The 23423-nt window shown below is 37.0% G+C and overlaps 1 protein-coding gene and 1 long non-coding RNA gene across 2 annotated transcripts in view; one reads left to right on the top strand and one right to left on the bottom strand.

Annotated features, from left to right (window-relative positions):
- LOC116563882 overlaps nt 1-12497 on the top strand; it is a 14534-nt gene extending 2037 nt beyond the window's left edge. The window contains exon 3 of the long non-coding RNA XR_004274616.1: nt 12418-12497. This is a non-coding gene — a long non-coding RNA (uncharacterized LOC116563882). The remainder of the gene's footprint in view (nt 1-12417) is intronic.
- WDR78 (WD repeat domain 78) overlaps nt 1-23423 on the bottom strand; it is a 95643-nt gene that overhangs the window by 61449 nt on the left and 10771 nt on the right. Inside the window, 3 exon segments of the mRNA XM_032296655.1 lie at nt 327-439; nt 2185-2369; nt 16909-17083. Of these exon segments, the coding sequence (XP_032152546.1) occupies nt 327-439; nt 2185-2369; nt 16909-17083 (473 nt within the window).

Below are 23423 nucleotides of genomic sequence, written 5' to 3'. Positions count from 1 at the left end.
GAGAAGGAGAAGGAGAAGGAGAAGGAGAAGGAGAAGGAGAAGGAGAAAGAAGGAGAAGGAGAAGGAGGAGAAAAGAAGACGACGACGACGACGACGACAGCAGCAGCAGCAACGGCTGCTGAGCTCTCATCAGTGGTTCTTCCCCAGGCTGATTCTAAAAAGTCACCCAAAGAACTTAAAAAAAAATAGATATTCCCCTGGTAATTTTCTTGAAGGCACTTCACAAGCCAGCATTTGGAAATCATTACCATATTTCTTTTATCTCAAGTATCCAAAAAATAATAAGCAAACACTGTTACTGAAATAAACAAGTATATTTTCATTACCTGTGAAACTAGTCAATCTTTCTCGTTTATAGGATGATTCTTCTAAGTCTTCTGCTATTGATTCACTTGTTGATACACTTGACTTAGAAACTGTACTGCTTCCTAAAACTGACCTTTAATAATGAATAACAACATTAGTCATTTATTTAGATGTCCTTATGGGAAATTAAGTATATAAATTAAACAAATATACTATGATCATATAAGCAAAATAGATAAAACATTAATTTTTAAACAATGAGTTGGTTTTTAATATTTTTTAAACAAAAAATTATTTAAAATTTACTTATTTATATCTTTATTTACTTTTTGAGATGATGTCTCACTCTGTCGCCCAGGCTGGAGTGTAGCGGAATGGTATCTACTCACTACAACCTCTGCCTCCCAGGTTCAAGTGATTCTCTTGCCTCAGCCCCCTGAGTAGCTGGGATTACAGGCTTGCACCACCACACCTGGCTAATCTTTTTGTGTATTTTTAGTAGAGACAGGGTTTCATCATGTTGGCTAAACTGGTCTTGAACTCCTGACCTACAGCCAACCTCGGCCTCCCAAAATGCTGGGATTACAGGCATGAGCCACCATGCCTGGGCAAAATGTATTTTAGAGGAAAGACATGTCAACCATGCTTAAAATACTTCAATGAATTACCAATACATTTAGTACAAAAATCCAAAGTATAGTTTATCTATCAAGCGTATTCATCTTCATTATTAGTCGTCCTTTACTTTTTTTTTTTTTTTTTTTTAAGTTCCTCAATGTTACAGAGCTGTCTAACTTCAGAGTCTCAGCCTGGAATACTCTTCCTTTCATTTTTCACTTGGTTTCTGTTCACTGTACAAATGTCATCTTAAAAATGTTATTTATTTCATTTTATAAAGGCCTTCTCAAGATTTAACTAAAATATGTGTACTCATCAGGAAATCAATAAAATAATTCAAAAATAATTTCCTTAAACATATGAACTTAACACTACCCCATGGTATTTCATATTTTCTTTTTTGTTCCTATTTAGTCTCAACTGCCCATCAAAAGAGGATGTAAAGTTTATTGAAATCTCTCTTTACCAGTCACTCCTATACTTTTGTATGCAAATTTGAAGGCAAGCTCGAGAGCAGCATATAATTGCTGTGTATTCTAAAATAGGAGAGAAACCAAAACCTAGGAAAACAGAGATTTGCATGGGACAAGAGGGGAAAAAAGGAAAGTCACCTCTTCCTGTAAAATGCAGCTCAAAAGAAGCTGATGAAAAATGTCTAATGAGAATTTGAAATTAATTGTATGTGATTTTAGGCCCATCTTTTGGTTGCTCAGGAAGTCTTGAGTAAATATATATACTTTTCACAAATGTTTTGTTGTGAGTGTATGGGAACTCTTAAGACGTAGAGCTCTGCATTTAATTTAAAACATGTGAGGAACATACAGATGGCACACTAAGATGATAATTAAAACTGGGTGGTTCATGCCTGCAATCCCAGCACTTTGGGAGACTGAGGCGGGTGCATCACCTGAGGTCAGGAGTTCTAGACCAGTCTGGCTAACATGGTGACACCCGTCTCTATTAAAAATACAAAAAAATAGCCGGGCATGGTGGCAGGTGCCTGTAATCTCCGCTACTCGGGAGGCTGAAGCAGGAGAATCGCTTGAACCCAGGAGGTGGAGGTCGCAGTGAGCCAAGATGGTGCCAATGCACTGCAGGCTGGGCAACAAGAGCGAAACTGTCTCAAAAAAACTAACTAAATAAATAAATAAATAGAGAAACTGGGAGACTGGAAACAACTGATATCTAAGACATGTGCGATTTAAATGGAAAGGCAATATACATGATAGAAGAAAGGAAATGTATGATAGTATACTCTACCTTGTAAACTGCCCTAACATACTAGGATTTATTGTATTCTGATAAAGGCTATAGGAAGACACAAATTCTGATCCAAGTGATCCTTCTTGTGATGTCAAGAGTTTATTTGGCTTTGCTGTACCAGTAAGTGGATCTGGATGGTAAAGAGGTCGAGGAGTAACATCAATTCCATTTATGTCAAACACCTAAAAAAAATGGTTATTTAAAATGAAATAACTAAAAAAGACAGGGCTCCTAAATAACAGCTGCTAAAAAACAGAAATAAATATGGTAGAAAAAAGATAAGTATAATGTTCCCATAATAGGACAAACATGAAAAATTGGATGCTTTAAAATGTCATGCTTAGAAAGTTTCTTAACTATGCAAAAACTTTCTTAAAATATTATTTGTGCTTTATCTATATATAATCAATATATATTAACCAGGAAAATCAGAAAGGTGGAAAGATAATTCATCCAGATGGTTATTGTGGTACATGTAAATTGTATGTATATGTTTTAAAGGGAACTCACTATTTTTCACTTAACAGTTCATTAATAAGCATTTCCTAAGTTATTATATACTTTTGGTTTATAGTCCTACACCACAAAATGATTCAGTCAACAATGGACCACATATATGACAGTGGTACCATAACATTATAATAGAACTGAAAAATTCCCATCACCTAGTGACATCACAGTCATTATAATGTCTTAGCACATTACTCACAGATTTGTGGTGATGCTCATATAAACAAAGCTACTGCACTGCCAGGCATATAAAGTATAGCACATACAATTATGCACAGTACATAATATTTAATAACAATAAATTATGCTTCTGGTTTATGTGCTTACTAGACTTTTTGATTTTAGAGTGTACTCTTTTTATTTCTTAAAAAAATCGTTAACTGTAAAACAGTCTCAGGCAGGTCCTTCAGTGGGTATTCTAAAAGATGATGTTGTTATAAGAGGTGACAGCTCCATGCATATAACTGCCTCAAAAAACCTTCCAGTGGGACAAAATGTGGAGGCAGAAAATAGTGATATTAATACAGTTGAACTCCTTTTTATATATTTATTCCCATTTTGATTTCCATTTGGAGGGAAAGAATTTCCTATTCAAGCCCTTTGCACATTTTTTATTGAGACTTTCTTCTTATTGGTAACATGGTTCATTAAATATTCTGAATATAAGTCCTTTCAGGTGAATGAGCTACAAGTGTCTTCTTTCACTCTGTGGGTTCATTTTCTTTACAGCATATTTGATGAATATGAGCTATTTTTAATGTAATCAAATATATTTTCCGTTATGGGTGGTGCTTTAGATGTCTCCTTTAAAAAACCATTCCCAGTCCTGAAGTCCTATATGTTGCTTTTCATATTTAAGTCCATAATATACCCAGAATTAATTTTTATATACAGGACAAGAAACAAAGCCAATATATTTTTATTTCATAAGGAAACCTGGCCAGGTGCAGTGGCTCATGCCTGTAATCCCAGCATTTTGCGAGGCCAAGGTGGGCAGATCACCTGAGGTCGGGAGCTTGAGACTAGCCTGGTCAACATGGAGAAATTCCATCTCTACTAAAAATACAAAATTAGCTGGGCATGGTGGTGCATGCCTGTAATCCCAGCTACTTGGGAGGCTGAGGCAGAAGAATTGCCTGAACCCAGGAGGTGGAGGTTGTAGTCAGCCGAGATCATACCATCGCACTCCAGTGAGAAACTCAGTCTCAGGGAAAAAAAAAAGAAAATCCAATTGTCTCAACAAGAGTTTTTGAAAATCCTGTCCTTTCCCCATTACTCTGCAGTTCACATTTATTATAAAATAAGCACTTATATGTGCTCAGGAAGGCTCTCTATCCCTGTGCTAATATTACGTGTTTTATTAAGCCTTGTATCTAGGAAAGCAAGTGCTTTCACTGAGTTTTTGTGCAAGTGTCTTTGCTATTTTTAGCCTTTAGCATTTCCACATGAATTTTAGAATTATCTTGAAAAGTTTCTGAAAAAAATAACTTAAAAACTTGAGATTTTGATTAAAATTGCAAAGAATCTATAAATCGAAATTTAGGATAATTGATCTTAAAATATCGACTCTTTCTAGGCAGAAACATGGTCTATCTCTCCTTTTGTTCTGGTCCTCTTTAATGTCTTCCAATAAACTTTCATAGTTTTAAAAATACCAGTATACGCATCTTTTGTTATATTTTTCCATAAATGCTTGATAAATCTTAGTGCTATTATAAACTATCATTTAAAAATGTCTAATTTTTGGATGGGCACAGTAGCTCAAGGCCTATAATCCCAGTGCTCTGGGAGGTCAAGGCAGAAGAATTGCTTGAGGCTAGGAGTTCAAGACCAGCCTGGACAACACAGCAGAATCTCATCTTTACCAAAAATTTGAGAAAATTTGCTGGGCATGGTGGCACACACCTGTAGCCTTAGCCACATAGTAGGCTAAGGCAAGAAGAGGATTGCTTAAGCCCAGGAGTTTGAGGCTATAGTGAGCTATGATTGTGCCACTGCACTTTTAGTCTGCATGATCAGAGCAAGTCATCTCTAAAAAAATGTTGTTTTTCAAATAAAAAAATCAAATTTTTGAACCATTTGTTGCTGGTATATATTCCATCCACAAATATTCAATGTTTTCTTTCTTCCTTTCCAATTCTTATACATTCCATTTCTTCTTCTTACCAATTTGAACTGATTTCCAAGAATGTTGGATAGAAGCAGGCTCTTTTCTGAAATGCTTCACCATTTGATATGATCATACTATAGGATTTTACAGGTAGCCTAAATAAGATTTTATAAGTTCCTTGTGATTCTGTTTCATAAGAATTTTTAAAATCATGAATATTAAATCTTATCAGATACTTTGTCTATATTGAAATGATCATATGTTTTTTTGCCACATTAAGCTGTTAATGTGGTAAGTTACACTAAGGTTTTTTTTTTTTTTTTTAATTGTACTTTAAGTTCTGAGGTGCATGTGCAGAACATGCAGGTTTGTTACATAAGTATACACATGCCATGGTGGTTGGCTGTATCCATCACCCCATCATCTACATTAGGTATTTCTCCTAATGCTATCCCTCCTTTAGCCCCCCCACCCTCCAACAGTCCCTGGTGTGTGATGTTCCCCACCCTGTGCCCACGTATTCTCACTGTTGAACTCCTACTTACAAGTGAGAACATGCAGTGTTTGGTTTTCTGTTCTTGAGTTCATTTGCTGAGAATGATGGTTTCCAGCTTCATCCATGTCCCTCCAAAGGACATGAACTCATCCTTTTTTATGGCTGCATAGTGTTCCAGGATGTATATGTGACACATTTTCTTTATCCAATCTATCACTGGTGGGCATTTAGGTTGGTTCCAAGTCTTTACTATTGTGAACAGTGCTGCAATAAACTTACATGTGCATGTGTCTTTAAAACAGAATGATTTATAATTATTTGGGTATATGTTCAGTAATGGCATTGCTGGGTCAAATGGGATTTCTAGTTCTAGATCCTTGGGAAGTCGCCACACTGTCTTCCACAATGGTTGAACTAATTTACACACCCACCAACATACACTAAGGGTTTTTAAATGTTAAACCAATCTTGATTTCTTGGCACAGACCAAAGTTCCTTATGATGTATCAGGCATTTTTTGTTGTTGTTGTTGCTAAACTTTATTGGGTAATATTTTGTTGAGGATTTCTCTATGTTTGCAAGTGAAATTGGCGTATAATATTTCTTTCTCATACTGTATTCAGGTTTTAATATCAAGGTAATGCTAGCCTCATGAGTTTTGTAGTATACCCACTTTTTGTGTTCTGTTTTCATCTATGTATGTTTGACACATACCACAATTGAAGTCATCTGAGTCTGTAATTATATTTGAAAGAAAGTTTTCAAATCACTCATATAAATTCCTTTAATAGCTTCCAGTTTTCAATGTTTTTCTGCTTCGGTAAAGAGTAATTTTCTAAAAGTTTTTTGCATTTTACCTAAATTTTCAAACTTCAAAATTGGAGTAACGTTAATATGCGTTAATTTGCTTTTTAAAATAGCTTTTAACATGCACAATTCAATAGTTTTTAATATGTTCACATGTATGTGTACCACAATTAATTTTGGAACCTTTTTACACTTCAAGAAGAGACTCTGTTTCCATTATGATCCCTGCTATGGTTTAAATGTGTGTACCAAAAGTTCATGTGTTGGAAATGTGGTCCCAATGCAGCAGTATTGAGAGCTTCGACTTTGGGAGGTGTTTGTGTAATGAAGGCTTGTCTTCACAAATGGATTAATCCATTCATGGATTAAGGGATAAATGGGTTATCAAGAGGGTGGGTTAGTTATCACAAGAGAAGTCTCTTATAAAGGCCAGTTTCCCTATCTCATAAACGCTCCTCACCATGTGATAGCATTCACCACCTCAGCTCTCTGCAGAGTTACCACTAGCAAGAAGGCCCCAACCAGACGTGGTCCTTTGACCCTGGACATCCTACCCTCCAGAACTATAAGAAATAATATTCTTTTCTTTATAAATTATTCAGTCTTAAGTATTTATTTACAGAAACAGAAAACAAACTAAGAAAATTGGTACCAAGAAGTGGGACTAAACAAATACCTGAAAATATGGGCGTGGCTTGGGAACTAAGTAATGGACAGAAGTTGGAAGACTTTGGAGAAACAGTCCAGAAAAAGGCTGCATTGCCATAAACAGCACTAAGGGTGATTCTGGTAAGGGCTCTGAAGAGCAGACTAGAGAAAGTCTGAATCTTTTTAATTGCTTAAGTGGTTGCAAACAGAATAGTGGTAGAAATAGGAATAGTAAAGACTATTCTGATGAAGTCTCTTAGGCAGAAATGAGAAATTCTCATTAGAACTGGAATAAAAGCTATATTTGTTATAAAGTAGTAAAGAACTTGGTAGAATTTATGGAAGACAAAATTTAAGAGTGACAAACTAGGATACCTAGCAAAAGAAATATTAATATCTAAGCAAAGTGTTCAAAATGCTGCATAGGTTGCTTTTGCTTGCTTATAGTGAGATTTGGGAACAAAGGGATGAGATTAAAAAACAATTTATAATGAAAAGAGAAACAAAGCTGAAAGATTTGGAAAAGTCTCAGCCTTGCCATGTAAAGAATGAACGAAGGGTGTGGCCCTGAGACTATATGCTAAAGAATTTAGTACAGATAGAAGGGATCATTAAGACAGTGGAAGAAGACTCCAAAGGCATTTCAGAGATCTTCTAGGTAGCTAATTCCAACACAGGCCCAGAGATCTAAGAGGGCAGAATGATTTCAGTGGACAGGCCCTGGGTGCCCTTCAAGAGCTCACTGCCCAGAACTACCTTGGGTCCTCTAATTCTAGCAAGGAGTCAGCAACTCCAGCTGTGGCGCAAGTGACTGATGTTGGGACTGTACCCAGTACTCCAGAAGACGTGAGGCATAAGCTTTGGCAGCATCCTTATGGCATTAATTCTGCAGGCTCACAGAAAGCAAAAGCTGTGGAAGCATGGTGGCTTCCATCTTAATTCCAATGGATGTATCAGATGGCCTGGGATTCTATGCAGACTTATCATAGGGGCAAAACCCTGCAGAGGGCCCCTAAAAGGTAATGCCTAATGGAGACATGGGAGCAGGATTGCCACAGGACCCCAAAACTGCAGAGCTATCAGCCTGCAAAGCCAGCCTGGGAGGGCTGTAGTATAGACTGACCCTAGCAAAGCCATAAAGTCAGGGATGCCCAAGGCCTTGGGGGCCCAATCCCTGCACCAGTGTGTCCAGAAGGCAGTACATGGAGTCAGAAGTTATTATTCTCCAGCTTTAAGGTTTAATATTTGCTCTGCTGAGTTCAGACTTTTCTGGGACCTGTTACTTCTTCTGGCCTATTCTCCCTTTTAGAATGGGAATGTATACCCCATGTCTGTCCAATCATTGTATGTTGGAAGTAAATAGCTTGTTTTGATTTCACAGGCTCACAGGTAAGACTCTGGATTTCTGAGTTGATGAGTTAAGGCTTTGGGGCTATTGGGATGGAATTAATGTGTTTTACATGTGAGAAGGATGTGAATTTGGGGGCCAAGGGCAGAAAATTATGGTTTAAATGTGTTTCTAAAAGTTGTGTTGGAAACTTTGTCCCTAATGCAATAGTATTGAGAGGTGGGACTTTTGGGAGGTGACTGGGGCAAGAGGGCTCTGCCCTCATAAATGGATTAATCTATTCGTGGATTAATGGGTCAGTAGGTTATCAAGGGAGTGGATTAGTTATAATTAGAGGGGCCTGTTATAAAAGCCAGTTTCTCTATCTCTTGTGAGTAGCCCTCACCAGGTAATATTCTGTTCCACCCCAGGACTCTGCAGATAGTCCCCCACTAGTAAGGAGACCCTCACCAGATGCATCCACTTGACCCTGAACTTCCCAGCCTGAAGAAATGTCAGAAATTCATTTATTTGCTTTATAAATTACCCACTCTGAAGCATTCAGTCATATAATAACAACAGAAAACATATTAAGATAGCCCCCTAACATCTCCAGTCCCAGCCCTAGACCACCACTAACATCTTCATGTCTCTATAGACTTCTCTATTTGGGAGTTTGATAATGAATGGAATCATATACCGTGCAGTATTTTGTGACTGGCTTGTTTCACTTAGCATATTTTCAAGATTCATGCGTCAGTGCTTCATTCCTTTTTATGGTTGAATAATACTCTATTGTATGGCCATACAACCTTTTCTTTAGCCATTTTTCCATTGATGGGCATTTAGGTTGTCCACCAATGGAAAAAGGGCCTTTTATCTATTAAAAGTTCTATCCATAATAGACCTTTTGTCTATTATTAATAATGCTACTAGAAACATTTGTGTATACCTTTTTGTGTGGAAATACATTTTATTTCTCTTGGGTATATATATCTAGGAGTAAAATTGCTTGTTCATATGATAACACTGCTTAACCTCGTGAGAAACTTCCAAACTATTTTACAAAGTGGCCAATTTATATTCCCACCAGCAGTGTATGAAGGTTCTGCTTTCTTCATTTCTTTTTTTTTTTTTTTTTTTTTTTTGAGACGGAGTTTTGCTCTTGTTGCCCAGGCTGGAGTGCAATGGCACGATCTCGGCTCACCGCAACCTCCGCCTCCTGGGTTCAGGCAATTCTCCTGCCTCAGCCTCCTGAGTAGCTGGGATTATAGGCACGCGCCACCATGCCCAGCTAATTTTTTGTATTTTTAGTAGAGACGGGGTTTCACCGTGTTGACCAGGATGGTCTTGATCTCTTGACCTCGTGATCCACCCATCTCGGCCTCCCAAAGTGCTGGGATTACAGGCTTGAGCCACCGCGCCCGGCCCTGCTTTCTTCATTTCTAACACTTGTTATGGGACTCTGATTCTAGCTATCCTAGTGGGTAAAAAGTGAATACTTCATTGTGGGCTTGATTTAGATTTCTCTGATGACTAATAATGTCCACCATAGTTTCATATGCTTTTTAATTATTTGTATATCTTTTCTTGAGAAATGAGCATTCAGATCGTTTCTTGAGAAATGACCAATATTTAATTATTTGTCTTTATTAATGAATTTTAGGAGTTCTTTATAAATGGTAGAAGCTCTTACCAGATATATGTTTCACAAATATTTTCTTCTATTCTGTGCGTTTTCCTTTCACTTTGAATATTTTTGATGCAAGCATTTAAAATTTTTTAAGGTCAAATTGTCTACTTTTTCTTTTGTTACATATGCATTTAGCGTCACATATAACAATCTTTGCCAAATCCAAGGTCATAAAAATTTACCTCTACGTTTTCTTCTAAGAGCGTGACAGTTTTAGCTCTTAAATCTGGGGTAAGGGTCTAACTTCATTCTTTTGCAGGAGGCAATCCAGTTATCCTGCCACAATTCGTTGAACAGAATATCCTTTCCCCATTGAATAATCTCAGCACTCATAAAAAATCAGTTTTTAGGTGAACGGGTTTATTTCCGAACTCTCAATTGTATCCCATTGATCTACATGTCTACCTTTGTGCCAATAGCACATTAGTTTGATTACTACTGCTTTGTAAATTTCGAAACAGGGAAATCAGAATCATCATACTTTGTTATTCTTTTTCAGGATGATTTTGGCTCTTCTAGGTCCCCTGTGATTCCATAGGAATTTTATTTTATTTTTTTGAGACGAAGTTTCGCTCTTGTTGCCCAAGCTGGAGTGCAATGGTATGATCTTGGCTCACTGCAAACTCCACCACCCAAGTTCAAGTGATTCTCCTGCCTCCAACTTTCAAGTAGCTGGGATTACAGGCATGCGTCACCATACCCAGCTAATTTTGTATTTTTAGTAGAGACAGGGTTTCACAATGTTATTCAGGCTGGTCTCGAACTCCTAGCCTCAGGCGATCCACCCACCTGAGCCTCCCAAAGTGCTGGGATTACAGGTGTGAGCCACTGTGCCCAGCCCCATAGGAATTTTAGAATCAGTTGTCAGTTTGTAGAAAGAAGTCAGCTGAAATTCTGGTAACAATTGTGTTAACTTTATAGGTCAGTTTAGGGAGTATAATGATCTTAACAGTAGGTCTTTTGATCATGACCATGGGATACTTTCCCATTTAATTAGATCTTAATTTCTTTCAATAATGTTTTATAGTTTTCAGATCATACATTTTGCATTTCTTTTATTACATTTATTCCTATTTTACTGTTTTTAATGCTATTGTGAAAAAAATCATTCTTAATTTTCAAATGGTTCTATGCATGTGCCCAGAAATACAACTTATTTGTATATCGATTATGTATCCGGCAACCTTACAAAACTCATTTGCAAGTCCTAATAGTTTTTTAGTGAATTCCTTAGGAGTCTGTATACATAACATGATGTAATCTGCAAATAGAGATGTTTTTAGCTCTTCCTTTCCAACCTGGATGTCTTTTCTTTTTCTTGTGTAATTTCCATGCCTAGATCCTCCACAATCATGTTGAATAGCAATGCAAGGACTTGTTCCTGATCATAAGGAGATTAAGTGTCATTGTACAATATTAGCTGTGGGGTTTTTGTGAATCCTGTATTAGGTTGAGAAAAATTCCTTCTATTCCTAGTTTGTTGTGTATTTACGCCATGAAAAGATGCTGGATTTTTTCCAAATGCTTTTTCTGTGTCTACTGAGATGATTATGTGATTTTTGTGTTTCATTACATTCATATGAGGTATTAAATTAATTGCTTTTCAAATTAAACCACTTTGCATCCCTGAGATAAATCCTACTTGGTCATTGTAATGGACTGAATGATGTCCCCCTCCAAATTTCAAATATTGAAGACCTAACCATCAGTACTCCAGAATGTGACTATATTTTGAAATGGGTCTTTTAAGATATTACTTGGTTAAAATGAGGCTGTTAGGCTGAACCCTAATCTACTACGATTGCTGCCCTTCTAAGAAGTGATTAGGACACACAGAGACATTATAGATGCATGCGCACAAAGACCATGTAAGAACACAGCAAGAAAACAGCCATCTGCAAGTTAAGAAGAGAAACCTCAGAAGATATCAAACCTATCTTGGAATTCTTGCCTTTCAACAGTGAGCAAATTAATTCATTTCTGTTGTTTAACTGATTGGTGGTTATTTTACAGCCCTAGCAAACTAACACTGTCGTGATGTGTAACTATTTTGCTAAATTTGTTTTACTAGTTATTTTGATGGAGATTGTACACCCACTTTAATGAGAGATATTGGTCTATAATTTCTTGTGAAGTCTGTCTGGTTGTGGTATCACTGAAAATACTGGTGTCATAGGAGAGGGTTTCCTCCTCTTCTGTTTCGTGGACAAGTTTGTGAAGAATTTGGTAGAATTCAACAGTGAATCCACCTGAGCCTGGACTTCTCTTTGTGGGTGTTTTGTTTTTGTTTTTAAAATTACCAACTTAATCTCCTCACTTCTTATAGGTGTATTCAGATTGCCTAGTTCCTCTAGACCCAGTTCTTTGTGTAGTTTGTCTTTCTAGGAATGTGTTCATTTTTAATTAAGCTATCTAATTTGTTGGCATGCGTATTGGCCCATTCTTGTGTTGTTATAAAGAAATACCTGAGGCTGACTAATTTACAAAGAAAATAGGCTTAAATGGCTCAGAGTTTTGCAGGCTGTCCAAGCATGGCACCAGCATCTCCTCTTGGTGAAGGCCTCATGAAGCTTCCAATTTTGGCAGAAAGTGAACGGGGAATAAGCATGTCAAATGGCAAGAGCAGGACCAAGAGAGAGAAGGGAGACGTCTCAGACTCTTTTAAACAGCCAGATCTCAGGTGAACTAACTGAGCAAGAACTAATTCATCTCCAATGGGGTGGTTGTAAGCCATTCATCAGGGATCCACCCCCATGACCCAAGCACCTTCCACCAGGCCCTACATCCAACACTGAGGATTACATTTCCACATGAGATTTGAAAGGGACAAACATCCAAACCACATCAGTATGCAATTGTTCATAGCAGTGCTTTATAATCCTTTTTATTTGTTAAAATCAGTTGTAATGTACCTTCTTTCATTTTTGAGTCTAGTAATTTGAATCATCTTTTCTCCTTCTTGGTCAAACTAAATGTTTATTTAGTTTTGTTGATGTTTTTAAAGAACCAGCTTTCCATTTCACTGATTTTCTCTATTGTTTTTCTATTCAATATTTCATTAATTTCCACTCCTATATTTTTTATTTCCTTCCTTCTGCTTATTTCATGTTATGTTATTCACTCTTTTTCCTTCCAGTTTCTTCAGTTGGAAGGGTAAGTTATTTGAGATCTTTCTTCTTCCTAATAGGAACGTATATCTATAGATTTCCCTCTAAGCAGTGCTTTAGCTGCATCCCATAAGCTTTGGCATGTTGTGTCTTGATTATCTATCATCGCAGAATATTTTCTGATTTGCCTTTTAATTTCTTCTTTATTATTTACATGTCATCATTACAATAGCACATTATTTATATTAGTGAATATTTTTCTAATGTAGGATTTTAATTTCATTAATGAATTTTCCTTACAAGTTTGAATATTTCATTATATGTACCACATTTTGTTTATCCAGTCATTTATTGATGGGCACTTTAGTTGCTTTCACCTTTTAGCTATTGTGCATAATGCTGACATAAAGATGGTTGTACAAATATTTGCTTGAAACTCTGCTTTCAAGTCTTTTGAATATATACTCCTACTTGAATCATAAAGTAATTCTACTTTTAAGGTTTGGAAAAACCACAATACTGTTTATCTTTTCTTTGTTTTTTTGAGATAGGATGTACCTCTGTCATTAAGGCTAAAGTGCAGTGGCACGATCATAGCTCACTGTAGCCTTGAAATTCTGGGCTCAAATGAGCCTCCTGAGCATCCATGACTACAGGCTTTTGCCAACACATGTGGATTTTTCATTTTCTTATAGAGATGGGGTCTTGCTATGTTGTTCACGCTGGTCTCAAACTCCTGACCTCAAGCAATCCTCCTGCCTCAGCCTCCCAAAGTGCTGAGCCTGGCATCAAGCAATCTTCCTGCCTCAGCTTCTCAAAGTGCTGAGATTACAGGTGTGAGTCACCACACCTGGCCCTACATACCATTTTTCACAGTGGCCACACCATTTCACAATCCACCAAGAGTACACAAGGGTTTCAATTTCTCCATGTCCTACCAACTTCTTTTGTTTTTTTTTTTTTTAAATAGTAGCCATCACAATGGAGTGGTGTTTTTGATTTGCATTTCCCTAATGTTTAGTGAAGCTGAGTATCTTTTCCTGTGCTTGTTATTTGTACATTTTCTTTGGAGAAATACCTAATCAAGTTATTTGCCCATTATTTTAATTGGGCTGTTTTTTGTTATTTTGTAGTTATTTATATATTCTGGTTATTAACACTTTATCAAATATATAATTTGCAAATATTTTCTACCATCCTGTGGGTTGTCTCTTCACTCTGTGTCTTTTGATAGAAGTTTCTAATTTTAATGTAGACCAATATATATATTGGTCTACATATATTTTCTTTAGCTGCATATGCTTTTGGTGTAATATGAAAGAAATTATTGTCAAATAATTTCTTTTCCCTGTTTTCCTTTAGGAGGTTTAAAGAGTTAGCTCTTATTTTGGGTCTTTAATCCATTCTATTTTTGTAGATGGTATAAGGCAAGAATCCAACTTCATTCTTTTTCATGTGGATATCCAGTTGCCCTAACAAGATTTGTTGACGAGACTGTCTTTTCTCCATTACACAGTCTTGGCTTCTTTGTCAAAACCATTTGACCATATATGTAAAATTTTATTTGTGGGCTATTCCATTCCATTTGTTTGTCTTTATTCCAGTACCACACTGTTTTGATTACTATAGATTTGTAGTAAGATTTGAAATCAGAAAGTATGAGACTTCCAACTTTGTTCTTTTTTTATTTTTATTTTTTATAGAGACAGGGTTTCTCCAAGTTGGTCAGGCTGGTCCCGAACTCCTTACCTCAGGTGATCCGTCCACCTCGGCCTCCCAAAGTGCTGGGATTATAGACATGAGCCACTTTTTGTTCTTTTTATTCAAGACTGTTTGGGCTATTTGGATCTCTTGATATTTCAGATACATTTTAGGGTGGGTTTTTCTATTTCTGAAAAAATATCACTGGGATGTTGGTAAGGAATGTGCCGAATCTGTAAGTCACTTTAGGTAGCATTGACATACTAACACTATTATGCCTTCCAGTCAATGAACAAGAAATGTCTTTCCATTTATTGGTGTATTCTTTCCTTTCTTTTGTGTTTTGTAGTTTTCAGTATACAAATATTTGGCCTCCTTAATTAAGTTTATTCCTAAGTACGGTATTTATTATCATGCTATTATAAATGCAATCTTTTTCTTAATTTCCTTTTTGGAGATTCATTGTTAGAAATGCAACTAATTTGTGTGTCTTTTCTATCCTGCAACTTTGCAGAATTCATTTTTTAGTTGTGTTTGTGTGTGTGTGCGCGTGTGTGTGTGTGTGTGCTTTTTACAGTTTTCTACATATAAGATCACATCAGAGAGAACTTAAACTTTGCTTCTTCCTTTCCTATTTGGGTGCCTTTTATTTATTTATTTATTTTGAGACAGTCTCGGTTGTTGCCCAGGCTGGAGTACAATGGCACTATCTCCGCTCACTGCAACCTCCACCTCCCAGATTCAAGTGATTCTCCTGCCTCACGCTCCCAAGTAGCTGGGATTACAGGCACACACCACCATGCCTGGCTAATTTTTTTGTATTTTTAGTAGAAATGGGGTTTCACCATGTTGGCCAGGCTGGTCTTAAACTCCTGACCTCAAGTGATCTGCCCGCCTCAGCCTCTCAAAGTGCTGGGATTAAAGGCATGAGCCACCGTGCCTGGCTGGATGCCTTTTATTTCTTTTTCTTGCCCAAGTGTCCAGGTTAGGACTGCTACTACTATGTTGAAGAGAAGTGGTAAAAGCAGGCATCCTTCTTTTGTTCTTGGATCTTAAAAGAAATGCTTTCAGTCTTTCACCACTGGAGAAAATACACATATATAATAAATATTTTCACCACTGGAGAAAATTTTATAAATATATATAAAATATGCTTCATTTGTGTGTGTATATATACATATGCATATATATTTATATATGTGTATTCATACATATGTATATATACACACAGATAAATGAAATATATATGTGCAAATATGTAGTATTTGTTTAATAAAATTAGGCTTAATTTTTTCACCATTATATATAAAGGTGCTACAAACATCCATGTAGTAGCGTTTATATAAACATATACTTGCTTTTCTCTTTCTAAATACTTAGACATGGAAGGGCTGGATGATATAGTAGGTATATGTTAACATTTAATAAGTTGACAAATAATTGTTTTCTATTTTCCATGTCTACCAGCTGTGTGAGAACTTTAGTTTCTCCACATACTTGTCAATAACTTGATATGATCAGTCTTTTAATTTTAGCCATTCTAATAGGTACTTAGCAGTATTTTATGGTTTCAATTAATACTGATAGTTTTTCATGTGCTTCCATGCTATCTGTATATCTACTGTGGTAAAGTAGCCCAAACATTTTGCTAATTTTTTTAATTGGGTTGTCTTAATATTGTTTTGAAGACTGTTTATACATTTTAGTTATAAGTACTTTATCAAAATATGCTTTGTAAATATTTTCCCCAGTGTGTCACGTTTCTTTGCATTCTGTTATCAATGTCTTTCAAAGAGAAAAAGTTTTAATTTTGATGAAGTTTAATTTATGAATTTTATCCTTTATGGACTCTGCTTTTAATGTCCCATCTAAACAAATGCTGAACCCATTCAAAGTTATATATTATATTCTTTTCTGTATATATGTTATCCTTTGATTAAAACTTTAAAAGAGTCAATTCTTATAAATCTTCTGAGGCAAAATAACTGACTTTATGACAAATAATTTTATATTTTCAAGAGTATATTGCTGAAAACAATAAAATAGTTTTAATGTATATAATTAATACCATAAGCAACTAGTTCTTAAGGTCATGAATAGACGTTTCTCATTCCATTCTAATATTATTCTTATCAATAACTAGTTATAGAAGACAACTGTCAATATTATGTTTTGTGGAATAATATGTGGTAAAAACAGTATTTCAATATTACAAATAAGCGATTATCTGAAAGGAGCATATTTTCTATCTTTACATTTCAATTGAGTTTTTCATAGTGCTGAGTTTATTTTCAAATAAACTCCAGATTCTAAGAATATTACCTGTATTGTCTTTATATTGGGATTTGTTTTTTCTATAGTTTTCAATTCAGATGGAATAAGCATGGCTTTGGACACCACCATTCTGCTTTGATTTGCACCGGCATAACTTTTCCTTGAAGTTCCTTTCATTGTAGCAAAAAAGCTAATAGACTTATTTGGTTGTGTGGCATTGTTCCTATATAAGGAAAATAAAATATAATGCAAAGGATTCAAGATTGAAAAGAAATATCAACCAACAATAAAAAAGTAGGCTTTCATTTAGAAACATGTGAACAATCTAAACATACAACAAGAAATAATGACAGCTACTTGAGATCTCATTATGTATAAACATAGTTCCAAAGAGTTGGCATATATTATATCACTTTCTCCTCACAACTGCAAGAGGTTGCTATTAATATTATTTTATATAAAATCACAAAGACTTTAAGGGGAAACATTTCTACAATGGTGGAGATTTGAACCCAGGTAGTTAGATCCTAAGTCCATGCTGACTCCTCTGGGTCTTAGTTTCTTTGTCTGCAAAATGAGGATAATAATAATATCTAACTCATAGGTTATTATGAGGATTAAATAAATTAATTTTTGTATGATAGTTAGGAAGTCCCTAGCACATAGTAAGCACAAATGAGTGTGTAGTTGTAGTTTCATAGGCAGATTTAAACATGATTAATAAAGCCTGAGAAAGAATAGCATGTTCCTTTCTGAACTATATACTCCTTTTTTTTTTTTTTTTTTTTAAAAGACAGACTCTCACTTTGTAGCCCAGGCTGAAGTGCAATGGCGTGATCTCGGCTCACTGCGACCTCCGCCTCCCAGTTCAAGTGATTCTTCTTCTGCCTCAGCCTCTTGAGTAGCTGGGACTACAGATACGCCCCACTGCGCCCAGCTAATTTTCGTATTTTTAGTAGAGACAGGGTTTCACCATACTGGCCAGGCTGGTCTCGAACTCCTGGCCTCGTGATCCGCCTGCCTCGGCCTCCCAAAGTGCTGGGATTACAAGTGTGAGCCATTGTGCCTAGCCTATACTACTTTTTAATAAGAAAATTTATAATCAAAATATTTATATCCATGAAACAAATATTTTTTCACTTTTGGATTTACTCTGTAAATTCCTTAAGACAAGGACTTATCATTTTATTCCTTCTAGGACTCTGTAATGTGGATTTCTATAAAATGGAGATGATCTTCCCTGAGATTATAAAAAGGTAAATTTGCTTACAAAGAAAACATTTTAAATAATATATTTACTTTTTAAATCATAAAAAAAGACAAGAATAAAATATTTTTAAATAACGATCAATCCAGTTTTCATATTCTATTTTTCTTCTTAGCATTTATTATTACTTGACATTTTGTTGTTGTCCACCTCTCTACAGAAAGCAAGCATGTTTAGGGCAGGAACTTTGTCTTGTTCACTGCTGTATCCCTAGCATCTAGCACAGTGCCTAGTACACCATGGGCACTTAATAAACATTTTAAAAATATATGATTAAATGAATTCTATTTGTACACTATTTCAAATTTATATTATTTAAAAATATCCTATCCTATTCTCCTTCTGTCTCTAAGGACTTAACCTCCAACATCTCTAAAAATAAATAAAGTAACAATCATGTAAAAACTCCTTCAAATACAAATTTATCTCATTTTTACTTCTTCAGTAAAAGAGTTGCCATTCTTATCTAAGACTGATCTTTTATGTGAACTCTGAAACCTGTCACTGCTGTCTCAGGAACTCTTCTCCATCCATAATTCCAGGTCTCCTATCTTATATTTTTCTCTTTTCCCTGTGAGCATAAAATGATGTCCCAATCATCTTCTCAACTTAAAAATGCTTCCTTTATGTCTTCCTCTACCTATTACTATATGTTCCCTTCCTTTCACGGTCCAACTTCTTAAAATATTAGTCAATAATACTGCCTACTACATGACTCCTCTTTTTGCTCTGTAACTACAATCTAGCTCCACTCTTTCTTCTACTACATAAAGACTACTTTCATTCTAGTCCTTCAAATTGTTGACTCCAAAGGACTGTTTCAGTACTTATCTTTGTAACATCTGACAGCTGACCATTCCCCCTTCTTAAAATTGACTCTTCAGATTCGTTTCTCTCATACCACAGACTATTCTTCAACCTCCTTGAGACCTCTAATCACCTGACCTTTCCATTTTCTACCAAATAATCAGAACATTTTAGATTTCTCTTTTCTCTATTTATCTTGAATCCACATTTATCAATTGAATGACTTTTTTTTCTTTTGAGATGGAGTTTCACTCTTGTAGCCCAGTCTGAAGTACAATGGTGTGTTGCTGGTGCACTGCAACCTGTATCTCCCGGGTTCAAGCGATTCTCCTGCCTCAGCCTCCTGAGTAGCTGGGAAGGCAGGTGTGCACCACCATGTCCAGCTAATTTCTGTAATTTTAGTAGAGATGGGGTTTCACCATGTTGGCCAGGATGGTCTCGATCTCTTAACCTAGTAGTCCACCCTCCTCAGCCTCCCAAAGTGCTGGGATTACAGGTGTGAGCCACTGCACCCAGCTGAAAAGCTGTTTTTAATATGGACCTCTTCTCTAAATATCTGCTAGCCTACTTGACATCACTAACTGAAACTTAGCATGTCCAAAACTAAGCTCCTGACATTAACCTCCACCACCACCACCACATCACCCTCACCCCATCCAGCAAATTCGCTCCTCTTCCACTCTTCCCTATTTTTGTTCAAGGTAACTTTACTCTTCCAGTGGCTTGGGTGAAAAAGAATTTCAAAATACATCTAGAATCCATCCATTCTATTAAATAGACTTCCATTCTATTCAAAATCATCCCTCTACTCACTCAGATAGATGTGTATATATATATATATATATATATATATATTTTTTTTTTTTAAGACATTTGTCACCACTCTTTTTGCTACTATCCTTGTCCAAACACTATCCTCTCTTGGATGACTGCGGTAGCCTTTCACTTCATCTTCCTACTTAACCTTGATCCCCTGGAGTTTATCCTCCACATAACAACCGCAATGATCTTTTAATACACATGTAAAGATTGGGCACAGTGGCTTATGCCTATAATCCCAGTACTTTGGAAGACTGAAGCAGGAAGATTGCTTTATGTCTGGAGTTCAAGGTTACAGTGAGCTATGATTATGCCACTGCACTCCAGCCTGGGCAACAGAGTGAGACCGGGTCTCTAATAGAGAATAATAAGATAAATAAAATAAAATAAAATAAAAATAAATAAAAAATAAAATATCATTACTCAAAATCCTTAATTTATCATCCCATTCAGAATAAACGCCTAAGTCATTACTATGACTTAAAAAGTCTTATAGCTAGGCCTCTTATTTTCATCTTTAGTGATCTATCCCTTGTTTACTCTGCTCCAGTTATAGTGGCATCCTTGATATTAAGGCTGGGCCCCTTTTCCTATCAAAGACTTGAATTTATGTTTCTTTTGCCTGAAATGCTCTTTTTCATATATGCACATGCTCAGCATCTTTTCTTTAGGTCTTTAATCAAAAACTACCCTCTCCCCACCTGCCCTAATCACCCCATGGCCAAATGCTACAACAGGGGCAGCCCCTGTGCCTTAGGCTTTCCCTGGCTTCCCTTTCTGAAATATCAAAATTCTCTCTCAAGTACTTCATATCTTCTTGCCTTATGTTTCTCCTTAGAACTTCTTCCTATCTAACAGTATATCTTTAACTTATTTGTCTTGTGAATCAGCTATTGCTTCCCCTTGGAATCTAAGTTTCATGAGGGTAGGGACTTTGGGCTTTTTTGTTCCCTGTTGTATCCCTAATGCTTACAACAATACCTGAGTGTGGGAAAAACACAAAATGTTTTTGCTCTGCTCTCACACCACAACAATCAATATAGAAGATTTCTGTGACCAAATATGTAGGTTTTCTCCCCACATACCAACCAAGCAATCAGTTCTGCAGTGGATACCATCTGGGTGTCCTCCAATCAATTCCAGCACTGTCTACCTGAAGGTAGCCTCAGATCCCACAGGCAGAGAGCTCAGTTCCGTAAGACTACCTCTGACTTCGAATGGCAGTTGAAAAAATAGGCTGTGGCCTGTTTCTGAATGACCTGCTATAAAATCAGGGTTCCCACAACCCCCTTGCGTTCGGTTAATTTGCTAGAGTGGGTCACAGAACTCAGAGAACACTTACCTTTACTGGTTTATTATAAAGGATATTACAAAGGATACAGATGAAAAGATACGTAAGGCAAGGAAGGAGCCAGTAGCTTACACACTCTCTCTGGGCACACCACCTTTCAGAAACCTCCACATGTCCAGCTATCCAGCTCTCTGAACCTAGTCCTTTTGGATTTTTAGGGAGGTTTTATTAAGTGGGCATGATTAATGAAACCATTGGCTACTGGTGGTCAACTTAAAACATTCAGCCCCTCTCCCCTCCCTGAAGGTTTGGTGGGTGGGGCTGAAGATCCCAACCCTATATTAATCATGCTTTTGTCTTTCAGATGACTAACCCCCAACCTGAAGCTACCTAGAAGGTACTAGCCCTGGTCAACTCATTAGCATACAAAAAGACAACACTAGAGATTCTAAGGACTTTAGGAGTTGCAAGGTGGAAATTATCAAAGACCAAATAAATATTTTACAACATCACAGTACATAATATAGTGCCTGTTTAATACATTTATTGAAAGAATGAATAATCTCCAAATCATTATATCCAACTCAAAATAAAATATTCTTTTACTCTTCATACTTGTGAAAGGAAATACCTTGGGCCCCAAAATTACTAAACTAAGGGAGAAGTCAAGCTGAGAACTGCTCAGGACAAACCTGATTTCCATTCTATTCAAAGTCATCCCTCTGCTCACTGAGATAGACGTGTATTTTTTTTTTTTTTTTTTTTTAAAGACAGAGTCTCATTCTGTTGTCCAGGCTGGAGTGCAATGGCTCAACTTCAGCTCACTGCAACCTCTGCCTCTCAGGTTCAAGCAATTCTCCTGCCTCAGTTTTCCAAGTAGCTGGGATTACAGGTGTGTTTCAACAAACCCAGCTAATTTTTGTATTTTTAGTATAGACAGCTTTTTGCCATGTTGGCCAGGATATCTCGAACTCTTGACCTCAGGTGATCTGACCACCTCAGCCTCCTAAAACGCTAGAATTACATGCATGAACCACCACACCCAGCTGACATACATATTCTCATTGCCCCCTTTGAAAATGCTTATCGGAAACTCAAAAGAATGGGGACAGGTGCAGTGGCTCACACATGTAATCCCAGCACTTTGGGAGGCCTAGGGGAGCAGATTACTTGAGGTCAGGAGTTTGAGACCAGCTTGGCCAACATGGTGAAACCACATCTACCAAAAAAAAAAAAAATTAGCTGGACGTTGGGGCACAAACCTGTAATCCCAGCTACTGGGGAGGCTGAGGCAGGAGTACTGCTTTAACCTGGGAGGTGGAGGCTGCAGTGAGTCAAGATCACACAACTGCACTCCAGCTTGGGGCAACAGAGTGAGACTGTCTAAAAAAGAAAAGAACAGAAAAGAAACTCAAAAGAATGCAACTATTTGTCTCTCACCTACCTGTGACCTAGAAGCCTTCTCCCTGCTTTAAGTTATCTGGATGGGACCAATGTACTTCTTACATATACTGATTGATGTTTCATGTCTCCCTAAAATGTATAAAACCGAGCTGTGCCCCAACCACCTTGGGCACATGTTTTGAGGACTTCCTCAGGTTGTTTCACAGGCATATATCCTAAACTTTGGCAAAATAAATGTTCTAAATTAACTGAGACCTGACTCAAATTTTGGGGGTTCACATTTTGATAACCACAAAGGGATTCTGAGCGCGGATGCCCCTGACCTTTGACAAATCTCCTATCAGTACTTGGTAACAGCATAAGCTAACTTTATGGCTCAAACCAATAGGGCAATTTGCTGAGGTCTGAGAGCAATTTGCTGAGGTCTGAGAATTCCTGGTCTCCCAAAATTTGGGAGAGATCTAAAGTTTATTTTGCTGCACAACTCCCCTTTTTTTGGAGTTTTACTTGCTTCTTAAAGAAGAAGGCCAAGTTTTTCCTGCTTCCATGATGGTGAAAGGCAGGTAACTCCTTTACGAAGTTTGAGCTTGCTCCTTTTTTTTTTGAGATGTAGTCTCACTCTGTCGCCAAGGCTGGAGTGAACTGGTGTGATCTCGGCTCACTGCAACCTCTGCCTCCCAGGTTCAGGTGACTCTCCTGCCTCAGCCTCCTGGGTAGCTGGGATTATAGGCACCCACCACCATGCTCAGCTAATTTTTGTATTTTTAGTAGAGACGGGTTTCACTATATTGGCCAGGCTGGTCTCAAACTCCTGACCTCGTGATCCACCCACCTCAGCCTCCCAAAGTGCTGGGATTACAGGTGTGAGCCATAGTGCCCAGCCTTCCGACAGGGAAAATGAGGTTTGTTTTTTTTTTTTTTTCCTGCTTCTAAGATGGTAGAGAGCAGTCTTCAGCCTGAGACCCATTCCCTAGG

Source organism: Sapajus apella, unplaced genomic scaffold (assembly GCF_009761245.1).
Source record: "Sapajus apella isolate SASKATOON/1434 unplaced genomic scaffold, GSC_monkey_1.0 scaffold36, whole genome shotgun sequence".
In the NCBI taxonomy this organism is placed as follows: Eukaryota; Metazoa; Chordata; class Mammalia; order Primates; family Cebidae; genus Sapajus; species Sapajus apella.
The sequence above is the reverse complement of the archived record's forward strand: the minus strand, read 5'-3'. Positions and strand labels throughout refer to the sequence as shown.